Below are 16,180 nucleotides of genomic sequence, written 5' to 3'. Positions count from 1 at the left end.
TCTGCAGTGTCAGTCTCCATATGTGGCCACCACATGAGCTTCTGCCCAGGCCCTTCATGCGTCTTTTCCTGGTTGTGACTGATGTAGCTGTTCTAACATGGGCGTCCACCTCGTTCTGCCCCCCACAGCACACACCCACCCTGCACACTCATCTCCTGGTGTCTCTGTCTGTAGGGCTTAAAATCAGAATGCTGTGTAGTTCAACAACCCCAAATAAGCTTTGAGCTCTGTCACTGATTTTGGGGGTAGCGCCCCCTGCACTGCTTTCACTTTAGCCAGCACTGGATGTAAGCTTGTCTTATCCACCCGGTGTCCTAAAAATGTCACTTCTTTCTCTGTGAACTGACATTTAAACTCAGGGCCGCCTCCTCTAATCGCTGCAGGACTTCATCCAGTCTCTGAAGATGTTCTCGTTCATTTTTTGGACCATTTACTCCATTCACTGAGTAGTAAAGTGGAATTTGTAAATAAAAAAATAACAACAACAATTGTTTAAAAAACAGAAAACAAACAAACGAGAAAAAAAGTAAATTTATTTGGAAAATATTTTATTCACTGATGCAGATTTTTCAAAGCAAAGCCTGACTGGAATTACTGGAAGAATGACGTAAAGCGGTTCAGTGAGTCTGTGACGTGAAATTACTTTTATTACCTAACAATTTTGATTTAATGTGATTGTTTTCTCTGACTCTTTTTCCTTTTTGTGTGATTTGTATTTATTTATATTTTTCATATTGAAATTGTATGTTTTTCGTTGTTACCGTGCCTTCAGTTGTTAGATGGTTACTTTTGTTTGTTTACACGTTCAATAAAGCTATTTGTTTGAAAAAAAGTAATTAGATTTTTAATATGCGCACAGAAAAAGTGAAACAAACTATTATTTGAAAACATCCGCGACGTAATAAAGGGGGTGTCTGCGACATATTTTCGCAGCTTGTTGGTGATTTTGAACACAGCCCAGTTGGTTGCCACTTCACCTCTACGTCATTTCCGTCACAGAACCGTCTTCGAGGTCTTTTCAAGATGGCGTCAACACAGTTAACGGATGAGGAGCTTTTTTTGGAATTAAAACGCTTTGGTTTCACTCCAGGGCCCGTTACTGAAAACACTCGTCCGGTGTACCTGAAGAAACTCAAGAAGCTTCGCGAGGAGCAACAGCAGCGAGGACTAAGACCTGGTAAAACCCGTACTATCGGTGCCATTAACAGTACCACTGGCGGCGGTAGCACAGTGGCATCTAGGCCAGTCAGCCATGACGTCACGCACCTGAATACAAGCAGGAGACCGGGCCGGAAGTCCTCCCTCCTCGGCTTCAGCTCCGACGAGTCTGATGCTGAAACCCCACTAAAGAGGAAAGGCCTCGGTCCCAGTGGCAGAGCGAACAGAAGCTCCAGTTCTCAACAGCAGCCTAAGATTAGGCCTGCCTCACCGCCGAGTGTGGCTATCAAGAGTCGGTACGACCACAGTGCGACACCAAGCAGCAATTTTTCCCTGGGTCAGAACGGAGAGAGACGTGTCTCACTGGGCTGGGGAGTCGGTGACAGACCCAGTCCCGATGCGGGACTACGGCGTTACGACGACTCAGGGGACGAGGACAATTATGAGGAGGATATGGAAAAGAAATCTCGCTCTTTAAATGGTCGCGGGGCGTCTCGCCTGAATGCTAGCAAATTAGCTGGAGATTACTCAGACTCGGACGAGGAGGAAGTTAGTGGGCTTGGCGTCGGCGACCCAGAATGCGACAGATTGGAGCCTCGACGAAACCACCCCAGTGTGGCGTTATCTTCCGACGTTACTGATCGAGGGTCTGCGACCGATGGGCAGAACACAGAAGCTACGCCTCGTCGTTTTCTAAGCATGGGGGGGAGTCGAGGTGAGGATGAAGAGGAAGATGATTTAAGGAGAAGGGACTATAGCCGCTTGGGAGACTCGCGGAGTCACACACTTCCAAGGAAACCCATCTACAGGTCACTTACCGAAAACCACAAAGGCAACACCGGTAAAAACAGTCCGGCCACCGGGGAGGACGGAGCATCCAGAAGCAACAGCACCGAGCTGAGACCGCACTTCTCCACCTACAGCGGTCTGTCGCAGACGTACAGGCGCAACCACTCTACTCACACCCCTGCTCCCAACCATTCCTACGGCCACGCAGCGCTCAAGAGAAACGTGTCTGCTCCCGAAGATGAGCTTCTCCAGCAGTTCAAAAGGGAAGAGCTAGCTTCCTCAGGTAGTTTTAGCGCTCACTACCTGTCCATGTTCCTGCTCACAGCGGCGTGTCTCTTCTTTGTGCTGCTGGGCCTCATGTACCTCAGGATGAGGGGTTCAGGAGCCATGGAGGTGGATAACGTCAGTGAGTATCTGGGCGAACTGCCTATTTGGAGTGTTAACGTTTAGGGACTGTAATGCATGCAGTTGTTTTATTGCCTGGTAATGTATTCAAGTGTTTATTCTTTGTGTATTTTGAGTGGATGTTCCTGCTGAACAAACACCAAAGTTGGAGAGATTCCCAAATACAAACAGATCCAAAGATGAGCATTTTTAGACTGGCAGGAATCTGTACAGTCAGTCTGCCCAAATACAGAACAGCAGTCGGACGGGGACGGCGCTCCAAATTCACTTCCACCAATTTCTGAGTTGTTTTTTGTGCCCCTACAGATAAAAGGATTATGTGACTATCAAAAGAATCACGTTACACTTAAAATGATGCACAATGTGCAAAAGCTACGAATGCACACACTAACAGTTTTATATTTAACAGAAAAAGTAATTTATGGATGTTTTTCTCAATCCGTGTACTTTGGAAACTTTTATGAGAATTGTCCTGACTGTCTGTCTCTTCTTCATTTTCAGTTAATAGCCCTCCCCCAGAGTTTGACACACCTAATGTAAGTAAATACTTTCTTCAGGCTCCCCCTACTCTTTAAGTTAAGAGGTTTTCAAATGTACAGCACAGAAAATATGATTAGATTAACAGTGTGTACCATTTCAGTAACTTGCAATGCTGATTTATTTATTTTTTTGGTGTATTTGTCACACGTTTCAGATCATCAACTGAATTGTGACATTAGATATCAGATAATCCAAGTTGGTACAAGATGATAAATGAGGATTTGATCTGAACACAGGTATACAGATCTAATGGGCCATATGTTGAAAAGTAATTGCCTTCTTGTTTAATCATTAATTAACTACAACTTAAAGAAACGTATGAACAGGTAAGAAACAAAGACTCTGACCTCCATCAGTCTGAAGAGGGTTACAAAGCCAGGCTTTGGGAGCAAACTGTGGTGAAGGCTATTATCCACAACTGAAGAAAACTTGAACCAGTGATGAAACTCCCCAGGAGTGGACGGCCTACCGAGAGAAACGGAGAGTTATCAGATAGTCTCACTTGCCTCAGTACAGGACAGTGTTTATGATTCAACAATAATTCAGTTTTATTCGTATGGCACCAGTCACAAGAGCAGTTACTGAAGGTGCTCTGTATTGTAAGGTAGAGACTCTACCGTATACAGAGACAACCCCAACAACCCCCCGTGACCAAGCACACAGTGGAAAGTAAAAACAACATTTAACAGGAAGAACCTCTGGCACAACCAGGGGAGGGTGACAGACTGTGGAAAAGAGCAAACGATGATAGATAAATAATGATTACATACAGAGAGGTGTGTAAGCACAGTGAGCGAACAAGAAACACTCAATGCATCATGGGAAGCCCACAGTAACCTAGGCCTATTGCACTGTAACTAAGGGAGGGTTCAGGGTGACCGGATCCATCCCTGACCAGATGCTTTATCCAAGGGGAAAGTTTGAAGCCTAATCTTAACGGTAGCGAGGATGTCTGTGCCAAACTGGAGGTGGCCCTGAAAGCTGAAGGCGCTGCCTCCCATTCTACTTTTAAATATGAACCATAAGTAAGCCTGCAGTCCGAGAGTGAAGTGCTCTGTTGAGATGATATTGTTATGAGGTCTTAAACCCTGTATGTGAGGAGAAAGATTTTCAGTTAGGTTCTGGAATGAACTTGGAGCCATGAAGCCAGTGTGAGAGATGATCATCAATGCCCTCGTCCCTGACAGCACTCTGGCTGCAGCGTTTTGGATCAACCGAAGGCTTTCAGGGGAGTTTTTAGGGCAGCTGAACAATAATGTATCACAGTAATCCAGTGTGGAGGTAATAAGCGCACGAGCCAGTTTTTAGCATTATTCGGAGATGGGATGTTTCTAATTTTAGAAATATTGCACAAATGCAAGAAAGGAGTCCTGCATATTTGTTTACTTTGCACATTGAATCCTCATCAACAACAACTCCAAGGTTTTACTAGAGTCGGTGTAAAGTATGTGGTTGGACATCATGTTTGTAAGCTTTTCAGGGCCGAGTACAATAACGCCAGTTTTGAATGAATTTAGAAGCAAGAAATTAGAGGCCACCCAGGTCTTTGTCTTTAAGACAACCTGTCGTCGTATTTCATGGATTGATAAAGCTGGGTGTCATCTGAATATGAAAACATAGCTATATGTTTTCATAATATTAATAATACAACCTAGCCAAGGTTGGCGTCCCATTCTGATGGACATGTATGCAGAGGGGATTGTTACTGCTGTTTGAAATATGGGCACTCGGGGAAAGTCTTTGCTTTCAGTTGTGACTTCTTCCCTTCCTATAGCAACACTTATGTCATGATATTGCCTGAGTGCTGCCACCTATTGTTCACAAGAATACTGCAGCGGCTTCTTGCGCCCTAACAGCAGGAAAATCAGCGGCGGTGAGCAATGCGAACGCTACAGTGGGTTTACTGGTGCCCTGAGGGAAGCATCGATAAGACAGAGATGGGGTGAAAATGCCGTCCACGAGAGCTCGAAGCTAAAACCACTGCTTACCAAAAAGATCGAGGCCGTAAAAACAATGAACAGATTTGGTGGCTACATGAAAAACAAGTCTGCAGAAGTCCTGTAGAGTGATAGCAACGACTCATTGGCAGTTATCACACATGCTCGATTGCACTTCTTGCTGCAAATCATGGCGTCACCAATTATTAGGCTTAGTGGGCAGTTTTACATATTACATAGAACCACACTGACAGCCAATCAGAAGACACACCTTCTCATTTAATGTTGTCTTTATTTTTGCTGCTTTCTTCATTGTAGATACAAACTGAAGACATCAAATATATGAAACAAGATGGAATTATGTAGCAAAGAGAAAGTTGATAAATAACTCTAAATGTGTTTTATATTTTAGACTCCTCAAAGTTGCACGCCGTCCACAGTTTGTTAGCGTTGCAGACAACCTCATAAAGCTCATCGGAGAATACCAGCATGTGCAAAGGAAGAATCTCAAGCATGTTTTGAGTTGTTTTACACTTCTTTGTTAGCTACATACATACACATGAAGATAAAGAAAAAGCATTAAATGAGAAGGCGTGTCCAAGCGTGTGACAGTGTAGGTTGGATAGCTTTTTAAAAACATGATGTCATCATCTGAAAATGACATTTTCAGTTTCCTCAGTTTATCTTTGTTCATATAAGATCTGAAACATTTAAGCACAACAAACATGCAAAAATAAACACATCAGTTTGGTGGCCAACATGTTTTCACAGCACTGCGCCAGCAGTGTTCCTAAAGTTCTGACAGATGTTGACTCGCTGTCATTAGCAAAGTGGGGTATCTGCACTTCCCAGCTTAAACAAAACAACACCGTGGAAAAGTGCTACTTCAATGCTTTCTATTTTAGAATATCTCAACCTACGTAGTGTTTTGCCTAAAGCTGACCAAGCTGCAACAAACAGCAGATAAAAAAGCTCATGAAGAGCGATTTCTGTCAGAGGCCTGTGTCCAACTATTAAACTGCAGGTCAGATAACCTGCCTGACACCTGATGACATGGCACCATGACCATGAATCTACTGTTTATTCAGATAATGCTTCAAATAAGAACTACCCACAGTGGATTAAAGATGGCTGCTGAGTGGAGGTAGAAAAACGCATGTAAATTTGGTGCTAATACTTTCTGGCACCAACAAGTACGCTCGTGGCTCAAAACAAGCACCATTTCTGAAGATACACTTAGTAAAATAATCCTATTTGTCCTCAGACACATCTAGACGCTGCTTGGGGTCAGTCGGCTCTCTGAAACGATTCCTCTGCCTCCTCAGCTGGGCCTCGTCACGGAGTTTTGACTCAGAAGTATTATGATTCTGATCATTTCTTCTTACTTCTCCATGTTTATATCTGTGTATAAAAACAAAGCTGACACTGTGAGACTTGATCAGAGGTGTGAGCATCACAGCAGAGGCCTTTGTGTCAGAGTAACTGAGGATCAAACAGATTTTGATGGTAAACTGGTCTGTGGGTACACTGAGACGTGCCGTCGGGTGAACGATCCACGCTCTGTGTTTACGTCTTTGTGTCCTGCTCTCGTTTGGTGATTGTTGAAATATTTTTATGAACTTTGACCTGAGATTCTGGCAAATTTTATACTTGAAAATCATTCAGGATTCAATGAATCAATAATGCTTTATTCAAACTAAAATCCATTTGAATTGGGAAACTGATTTAAAAAACAAACCCACGTCTAGTCTCAGCTCCCACTGCCACACTGCCCACCGGAAACATGAACGTGGCCTCCATGAAATTCTTCCTGCTGCCCAGAGTCGTTCTTCCTTTTTATTGTCCAGAAACGTCTCTGCTCATTGGGATGATGTCGACTCTTTTCACAACGTGTTTTTTAAGAACTTAAATCCCCAACATGTTTGTTGTGTTTGTGTTTGACCGAAAGATTCAGAGTGGCGTGCTGCTTTTTGGCCACGCCTTCTGCGTGTAATGGCCTTTTTCTCTGCAGAGATTTTGTCAGTAAAATGAATAAATATGCAGATCAGTGCAGTTTTGTTGGTACTTTCTAATATAATCGGGCGTTTCTTTTTACAGAAGGATGTGATCCAAAAGCTGCTGCTCAGTCTTCATGACCACTTGGCCTTTGTTGCTGGTAATGATTTTAATTTTTATTAACTGTATATGGAAACGGTTATTTCACAGTATCAGATTTATGACAGCACAGTTACCACATCAGCTAATGTGAACACAAGATTTTAACATATTTGCTCCATTTTTACATCGTTTAACTTCCTTTGAAATTTGATTTAATAGTAAATTTTCAGACACACACAGAGTACAGAGAATGATCATTATGGGACATTATGTGGTGATTCTAACAGGCTGTATTATTGTCCTTACAGAAACATATAGCACAAACAGATGTCTGTGACATTTGTGTGGTCTGTCCGCTCATATCAGCTCGTTGTTGTGTGTGTGCTGATCTGGGGAAGTTGGATTAAAGCGAGATTATCATCAGTTTAATCTTGTGATTACAGGCCAGCATGACTGTGGAGACCCAAATCATCCAAACCGGAGTGTGTCCATAGATGAGGCCTCGCTGTATTTACTGGTACATCCACACAACAACACATTCAATAGGAAACGTCAGCAGTTCCATCTTTTATCACACAGTTAAATCAAAGTGTGGCAGCAGTCTGATTGCTGTCCATGTGGAGTAACCAGGTTAATGCAGCTTACTCGTATGTGCTTGCACATGTGAGTCTTCATGTATAAACATCATAGCACCTGGCTCTTTAAGTGAATCAGCAGAAATTGCTTAAAATAAATGAGAATCATGTCTCTTCTTTCTGTGCAGGCTCAAAATAAATCGTTTAAAGGCTTAATTAATGACTCTCTGGACTGGATCATCCAAAAAGGCCAGGAATTTGGCATTAGGTAATGTTCAGCCTCTTTGAAGAGTTCCTCGCTGCCTCCGTGAGAGCGACACGTGCACTCACTTTCTGTGCCGGTGTTTGCAGGCTGGTGGGAGCGGTGCCGGATGAGCCGGTGACTAAGGTGTCTGAGATCGCTCGGCTGGAGTCCACTCATCCCAAGATGTCCTTCACGTGCCGTTTCCGCCGAGCCTTCTTCACCATCATAAACAGAGTCCTCCTCATTGCAGTCGGTGAATAAACCACGTTACACAAACTGTAAACATGGAGTTTATAATGAGGACTGTGCAGGTGGGTGCTGTCCCTCACGAGATGATTCAGAAAGCCTTCCCCTCATGGTAGCGGGGGCAGTTTCTGCATCTGGTTTGTGAATGAGGGGCGAGCACCTGACGGGAGTCATTTTTAGAAGGAATTATCAAGCATGTCTTTGCAGTGTGTCGTGATTTAGACACAGCTTCTTTTTTTAATGGGATCTATTTTTTAGTCATTTGTAAAGGAACACACATTTTGTCTTTCGACTGATGTTTGGAAATCAGTCAAACCCCATCCAGGTGTGAGATCCATGTGGTGTTAATGCCATCATTTGATGGTCTGCTGCAGTAGCTGCTGTTGGCAACTAAAGTGTGGTCTGCTACAAAGACACTAAAATGGGGCCAAATTGTTATTAAAGCAAAACCCACCAAGTTTCTGGTCACACAGGTGATGATTGTTTCATGCATTTTTCTCAATAAATGATATAAAAACTTTGACACTAAACAGAAAGATCAAATAGTTTGTAGGTGAGCAGGAGCGACATTCTGTTGTCAGCTGATTGATAAGAAATGGGTCCTTAAAACAAGGATAAACGAATATAATGACTAAATATACCCTGAATACGTTCTTGTCAGCAGCACCAGCTTCAGTGATTCATCCATCAGAGTTTAGATTGATACAGATGTGGAGGCAGTGTTTAGCTGGTCTGTTTGAACCTGTGAATGCTGTGTTTGTCTGCACAGCGGCAGCTTGTGTGTGGAGCGTGGTGTGCTACGTGAAGTATCGCTGGAGGAGAGACGAGGCGGAGACGAGACAAATGTACGACATGGTGGAGAGGATCATCGGTAAGGACCGCACCGTATTCACTTGGATGTCAGATAGGAAGTGTTTGCTTATGAGTTTGGTACCTTCTTCCTATCCAGATGTGATGAAGACTCATGGTGAGGCTTGCCAAGAGAACCAGGACCTACAGCCCTACCTGCCCATCCCGCATGTCAGAGACTCGCTGGTTCAGCCGCAGGACCGGTAAGTCCCATCTTTAGTGTTAGACCTCAAAGCAGTTTCCTCGGGTAATCAGATTACTGATTTATTTATTTAGTTATTTTTTAATTTCTTTGGTTGAGGTGGGTCTGAACTTTTTGTACGTTATAAGATTTAACTTTACATCGTTGGTCTTTGAGGAAATTTCACATTTCTGTCCAGACGTCAGAGCTGGATTGAAACTCAACTCTCCGTTTGTGAAAGGTATCAATAAGTAGAATTACTGTGTAACTAGTATGTAACTCATTTTGTGATATAATTTGAAGCACGTGCGGTAACGATATATAACGATATGTATCGCGATATATTCTTCTGTATAACGTATTTTCCACACTTAAAATCCTTTAATGTTCTCAAAAATCGAGAGTGGGCCTTATGTATGAATTCTGGTTGTGCTTACTGACCTCGGACCGATTTTGGCAGAAATCTGTTAAAAATGTTTTAGTACAGCTTTGATAAGCCGCACAGCTTGATGGATCGTCAGAGCATTACGGCTGCCGTAGGGAGGAGCTTCATGGAGTAATCTGGGTCCAAAACTCCGTCAGCTTCAGGTCCCAAAGTCAAACAACACTGCAGCATCACTGAGAGTTTAAAAACTGTCTAAATTCTTTCATCTTTAATAAAATGATCAGCGTTGCTGCTTTACCAGGTGTAACAATTAAGTTTAACATCCAGGCATCCATGAAAACAGAAGTTATTAAATTTAACGGAGTTAGAAGTTAACAGGAAGTTAGCTCGCTAGCTTCCACCTAAACATTTCATACCATGTTCTGACTGAGAGATTTCTGAAACTAATTAAATCGTACAGCTCTGCTGCCACTTCCAACATAAATAACCAGTGTGTGAATGTGAGAGTGAATGCATAGTGGCATTGTAAAGCGCTTTGGGTGCCATTATAAATGAAGACAGAAACTAAACAGCAGTGACGTTTGCAGGTTACTGAAGTTGGACTAGCTGGTATATAATGTTGTGCTACGTGATTGCTAGCGACACAGCTATGTTAGCATAACAAACACAGTGAAGCTGGAGGATGAACTTTTTTCCACTCGATAAAAGTTAACGTGAGTGATTCTGGTGGTCAGGGACAAATGCAGTCGCATAGCAGGATGCTGTACACGGGCCAAACTCCAGTCAGGAGAACAACTGAGATCATTCATCCACAATACGAGGTTAGTGTTTAATATACTGCAACAACATGGGAACAGAGCAGCTGCAGAGGATTCAGCATTAATGAATCAATGTTACGGAAGAGGAGGAAGTGCAGTTTTTGGCTTTCCCCATATTCCAAAAGTGCTTCATCTCTTTGCTGTGACTGTCGCCCGCCATCATTTGCAGATGATAATGGTTGTAGCTGCTGCGATTCTTTCGACCAAAACAGGCGCAGCTTGATGACATCATCAACATGCGCTATCGCGATAGAGCGGTGTAGTCAAAATCTGTCGCTGGCCAAATGTATATCGTTTATATCGCCCACCCCTATGTGTAACCTTTGGAAGGTATTTTTCTGACGTGCATTATTGTTATTTCTTCATTTAATCTGGGGTGGAATAGGGGGTTATTTGTTGGATTTAATTATAGATTTTAATTGTTTCTAGGTATTTGATACATTTCCATGAGTCTGTATCCCACATCATGGACGGGATATTGTATAAGAGAAATTCCGGGTTGTGCCCAGTTGGGGTACTGATGATTTGGGGATTTTGTTTTGCAGGAGGAAAATGAAAAAGATTTGGGAGCGAGCCGTGAGTTTTCTTTCAGCGAATGAATCAAGGATTCGAACAGAGACTCAGAGGATTGGTGGAGCAGACTTCCTGGTTTGGAGGTGGATCCAGCCTTCTCTTAATTGTGACAAGGGCTCCTCCAAAGTCTGGCAAGGAAAAGGTAACGCACTAAAGAGCGTCTAGTTGATCAGATGGCGTTTCAGGCCACTTGTTTGTCTAAATGCTGATGGACCTAATGGCACGTTAACCAGTCTGTAAACTTTATGGAGATGTTCTTACTGCGATCACCTGCCCGTTAACAGTTTGATCATGTTGCTGTTTCAGCGTTTCCGTTGGACCGGAGGAATTCACCTCCCAACAGCCTGACCCCATGTCTGAAAATCAGGAACATGTTTGATCCAGTCATGTAAGTTCTTTCTTCTGCATGTTTGATGATCTGTTAGGATCACATACATCACTAAAGATGTCCCAGGGTAGAGGACTAGAACGTTTTCAAGACTAAGTACGTTATAAATGGAAAAGATGAACATGTGTTGTTTCTGAAAGTACGGACCGACCCTGTAATCAGCAGCTCAGGCTGGTGGTAGTGACACGGTGTGGGGCTGATGTTATCGCCACACGTTGGGCCTCTTGGTACCAGCTGAGCATCGTTTCAAAGCCATCAGCTGCTTCAGTCTTGTTGCTGACATGGATACGACTCCGTGTCACAGAGCTCATTGTACTCTAATGTTCTGTCACTAGATCAGTCTTATGGAGCACCGTTGGGATGTGATGCAGACTTTTTGGAAAACAATTGTTGATGGATTGTAATATTAGGATATTAATGTTACCATAACCATTTAATGGATGGAGAACGGTGCTCATTCACTGCATTGTCCAGTTTGGTGGAGGTGGGCTGTTTTTAAGCAGTCGGCCTTGCCCCCTTACTTCCAGTCAAAGGAACTCTTTGTGCTTCAGCACACCAAGACATTTTGGACAGGTTCGTGCTCCCAGTTTGGGGATGGGCCCTTCTTGTTCCAACATGACGGCACCCAAGGACACAAAACAAGTCATTAAAAACATGGACGAGTGAGTTTGTTGTGGAAGAACTGGAGTCCTGACCCCAACCCAAGAGAACAGCTTTGGGATGAAGCAGAGGGGGAACTGCACACCATGCTGTAACGCCCCCAGTCCCCAAAGCCGGCACCACAGACACGCAACTCTGCTGTTGGTGTTTGTTTAATTTACCGTTTCTTGACGGAGCAGCTTTTCAGTCGCTCGTCGTTTTCTCCGTGCCCGTCGCTACTCTCTCTCCCAGGCCCCGCCGTCCTACTGGGATTAGATGACTGCTGTCAGCTGGGACAGCCAACCTTCCCCCGGCACCCCACCCTCAACCCTCTGCTTCACAGGCATTCTCATCCAACACCAGTGTCTGACTGCACACATGTTCTTCTGGATGGTCAAATATTCCCATGAGCACACATCTAAACCTTGTGGAAAGCTTTGCCAGAAGAGTTGAAGCAGTTAAAGCTGCAAACAGTGAGTCTACATATCCAGGCGTCCATATCTACAAACAGGCTGTTGTGAGACTCGACCAGTTCACCAGGCTGTCAGTCTCCCTCCTACAGATGGACTCGTCTGCACCTGAGATGAGCCCGATGATGGGCTGGTGACTAAAGGTGCAGCTGTTGGTGAACAGGGAGGAGAAAGTGTAAATAGTCCTGGGGGAACTGGTGTCGATGCACTGAGAGTGAGGCATGCCTGCCTAGTCTGTCCGACAGGAAGTGATCCAGCTGCAGGTGGAAGCTGGGACGATTTTATAAAAAGCAGAACTAAAGTTCCCAAAAGTTCCCAGACAACTTTCTGCAGAGTCCAGATGTTGGAGGGGAAATGCAGTCCCGTGTTAAGAGCATCGTCTGCTGACCTGTTGGCTCCGTGTTATTTGTTCCTGCTAAAGGTTGAAGCAACAATTTCCTTGCACATTTAGCAAAGTCCTGTCCAGCAGCTCTGCTTTGGGTGGAAAGTTGTTGGAAGCTGGTGTTTTATATCATTTTAAGAACTACACGTTTGTTATCGCCCTTCTGTCCTGATGGAACAGAGGTGACAAACGATTGATGCTTCTGTCCTCAGTGTTTACAGACGTGACTTTCTGCTCTTGTTACCTGATGTTTTCAGGGAGGTGGGGGAGAACTGGGACCTAGCCATTCGTGAGGCCATCTTGGAGAAATGCAGCGATAATGATGGCATTGTCCATATAGCTGTGGACAAGACCTCACGAGAGGTACGTTGTGCCTGCCCACAGTTTGGCTTTAATGCTGTTAGCTGCACGTGTCACTCCCGCCTCCTTTATCTTCACAGGGCTGCGTCTATGTCAAGTGTCTCTCTGCAGAGTACTCAGGGAAAGCCTTCAAGGCGCTTCATGGCTCCTGGTTTGATGGTAAATCACACATGATATGTTATTCACAATAAAACATGAAATATAGCGAATGTCTGAGAAAATATACAGTTTTAAGAAAAAATGATCATATTGAATTTGATGGAAGCAAATAGATACCGTAGGTAAATCTCCCAAAACTCTCCTAATGAAAGTGGACTGTAAGTGCAGCTGGAGCTGCTGCCAGAGTCCACGCCAGTATTGATGCTGCTGAACAGGAGCCAGGATTACAGCTGCTTTTCAAAGTTTTGATCATCTCCATGATGCTACTCCCGTGCTGCAGTTAAAGGAACCACTGAGATGTTTGGATCAAGTTCAGTGACGTGCTGTGAAATACAATCATGTTCAGCTCACATTTGCTCCTCATTGAGTTCACACAGAGTCTAAAGCAGCGTCCAAATAACCTGATTGATTTCCTCTGATAGATGCGAGATTATCTCCCCCTTAGAACAGTTCTGCTCACAGCTCAGGTGCTGCTGTCGAACATGTTCAGTTTAACCAAAAACATGGAAGAATTTTATACGAATGACTGGAAAAAATAGTTTTCTATGTCAAACCCTCACGTAAGGTTTTATAATGCACAGCCATCATTACTCATGTGATACATGAAGAGCACAGAAAGGGAACATGTTTGTCAACCCTGTGATTAACATCAGTTTCTACTGTAAATGAGAGCAAACAGGACATGTTGTGCTTCAACACTGAGGAGCCTCTGATATTCACTCTGGGCTTTAGCAGGATTTCCCTACAAAATGATATAATGTGGTTTATGTCAGCAGTACCAATTTAACAAAAATATCAACAGACATGATTTAGATGCTCGAAGGACAAAAACCCGTCCTTCAGGCGTTTCACGTGATAGTTTTCCAGCTTTCTGAGTGACGATGCACGTGGCCGACAGTGAAGTAAATGCAACCTGTAGGTGAACCTTCGTATGCTACGCATCTGCTAGAGGTCCAGTTTGCCACAAACATTGAAAGAATCAGCTTTATGGGAATACATGTCGCTCATATTCATGATTTATGACCCTGTGATGGGTTGGCTCATGTATGGAGGAGCACTGCAGTGATTGCTTCTGTTTCACAGGTAAGCTGGTGACGGTGAAGTATCTACGCTTGGACCGCTATCACCAGCGCTTTCCACAGGCACAGGGCTGCAGCACGCCGCTCAAGGCCTCTGGCCTCGCCACAAGTGTCACGAACACTACAGCCCACCTGCAGCATCACCGCTCAGCCAGCTCCCCGGGCTTCTCGTGAGGGCGGCTCGTGTTTGAACCTCCTACCGTGTGCTCCTCCCACGTCACAGCACCAGTCTGATGTTGCTGCTTTATAACAGGAAAGCCTTCAGTGTGTCACAGCAGAGCGTTTTCATTTGTTTCAGTTTACTTTTCTGAAAACAGGAAATTTGCAAGAGAAGATGTTCAGCAGTGTTTGTTTTTTTCTTAATACTCTTTATATTAGAAACGTCACAGATTTTAGAAGTAAGCAAAGCTCTTGTGGATGTTTAAGGTTTTTGCAGAGACTCCAGTCTTCTATTATTCGTAGTATAAAGTCCTGCTATAATGGAATACGTTTGGCCATGTACGGCTGCATGTGGCAGAGCGTGCCTCGACATAAACTTTCAGTACAACAGTGTATTTAACCTGTTTAGTACCATTTAGTAAAGACAGGCTTCTAGGTTGTGCTGTAAATATGTGAAGCACGAGCTTTACGACATCTTTGTACTCAAAGTAAACCTTCGGCGCACATTTTTCACGCCGCGCTCGGCAGTACAAGGATGCACGAGGTTTAGCTGGAAGAGCGGAGCGTCGGTCGCGTCGTGGTCGCTGCGTTTGGTTTTTCAGCCACTCTTTGGGCTCGATTTGGGGGACAGCAGCCCGCGGGGCGCCCCAGTACTCTGCTGTTATAGCAAAGTGTTTAACATTCACCTGGAGCTCTCGTCTCTTGTTATAGTCCTTTATATACCCGAATCTTTTTGTTTCTCTTGTTTGTTTCCCCTCTTACGTGTTGGGTCGTTAATGCGCCAGCGTGTGGTCTTTACATGCGTGGCCTACAGAACTGATCGTGTTTCCTCACCTGTCAGCCTCTTGTACTGATACAACCACTGGTTTGTCTCTAAAGCACTATCACGTTTTTTACAGGTTAGAATACTAATTTCCAAATATTCCAGAGACTGTAAGGAGGCCAAGGATTCCAGGTGGTCTGAACAATGAGCGTTTTCCTTTTTGCAGTGTGAAGTTGAACAGATGGCGCAAACTTAAAATGCTCAACGGCTGCTGCAGCAGTTTGCAGTAGACGACCCAACGGTGCCTTAAACCTTTCCCCTTTCTTTTCATTGTTTTGAACTGGTGATGCATTACTGGATAATGTAACGGGCTTAACAAATGGAGAAACTGTTTAAAGTGTGAGTAACGCCAGTTCTGCGTGACATCTTGAGATTTGGTGTTTTGTAGCAGTTTCTTTTGATATGAAACCAAAAGCTTGTATTTATTTAATTTTTGACAACCGAGCTGATATATTCTTATGTCGCTGGACCGGTTAAATATCTTTTCCTCCATCAGGGATGACCTTATATTGTCAGGACGTGTACAACATAAATAAAGACTTTTCAGAAATCAGCCAGTTGTTAGTGCATCAGTGTAATCTATTTTTGTACGTGTCCGCCACAGTGATTACAGGGGCTGCATGTCAGTGTTTCATGTGATGGCTCCTCTGCTTAAACGCATACACCTGATGTTTTATGTAAACCCTGTGTATTGATATAACTCAAATATGCCATTATATGCAGTTTGATTTCTCTTGTATGGGTGTGGTTCGACTTTGGGATTTGCAAATAATTTCAGACATTTTAATGCGATTTGTAAATTGTACAAACTGCTCATATTAAAGGTTTATTAGTTTTTATATTTGTACACGTGTGTGTGTTTTCTGCCGTTTGTACGCGAGACGGAAAGAGTTTATACATTTTATTTATTTTAATTCAAAGCTG

At 43.7% G+C, this 16,180-nt stretch overlaps 1 protein-coding gene across 1 annotated transcript; it reads left to right on the top strand.

Annotated features, from left to right (window-relative positions):
- The first annotated feature begins 537 nt into the window (after positions 1 to 537).
- lemd3 (LEM domain containing 3) lies at positions 538 to 16,095 on the top strand. The gene is made up of 13 exons (XM_026146372.2): positions 538 to 2,353; positions 2,854 to 2,888; positions 6,927 to 6,984; positions 7,370 to 7,443; positions 7,690 to 7,769; positions 7,853 to 7,998; positions 8,761 to 8,862; positions 8,941 to 9,043; positions 10,770 to 10,939; positions 11,104 to 11,185; positions 12,934 to 13,039; positions 13,117 to 13,195; positions 14,279 to 16,095. The coding sequence occupies exons 1-13, from the start codon at positions 1,024 to 1,026 to the stop codon at positions 14,446 to 14,448; spliced, it is 2,535 nt and encodes an 844-aa protein (XP_026002157.1). The 5' UTR covers positions 538 to 1,023; the 3' UTR covers positions 14,449 to 16,095.
- The last annotated feature ends 85 nt before the right edge of the window (positions 16,096 to 16,180 follow it).

Source organism: Astatotilapia calliptera, chromosome 17, assembly GCF_964374335.1.
Source record: "Astatotilapia calliptera chromosome 17, fAstCal68.1, whole genome shotgun sequence".
Lineage (NCBI taxonomy): Eukaryota > Metazoa > Chordata > Actinopteri > Cichliformes > Cichlidae > Astatotilapia > Astatotilapia calliptera.
This window is presented reverse-complemented; position numbering and strand designations above follow the sequence as displayed.

Bases quoted from the DNA above. Each gene is read 5' to 3' on its own strand.
- lemd3 (XM_026146372.2), top strand. From the start codon at position 1,024: ATGGCGTCAACACAGTTAACGGATGAGGAGCTTTTTTTGGAATTAAAA. The intron at 7,444-7,689 runs GTACATCCACAC...CTTTCTGTGCAG, and splicing joins AGGCCTCGCTGTATTTACTG to GCTCAAAATAAATCGTTTAA. The intron at 7,770-7,852 runs GTAATGTTCAGC...CGGTGTTTGCAG, and splicing joins GGCCAGGAATTTGGCATTAG to GCTGGTGGGAGCGGTGCCGG.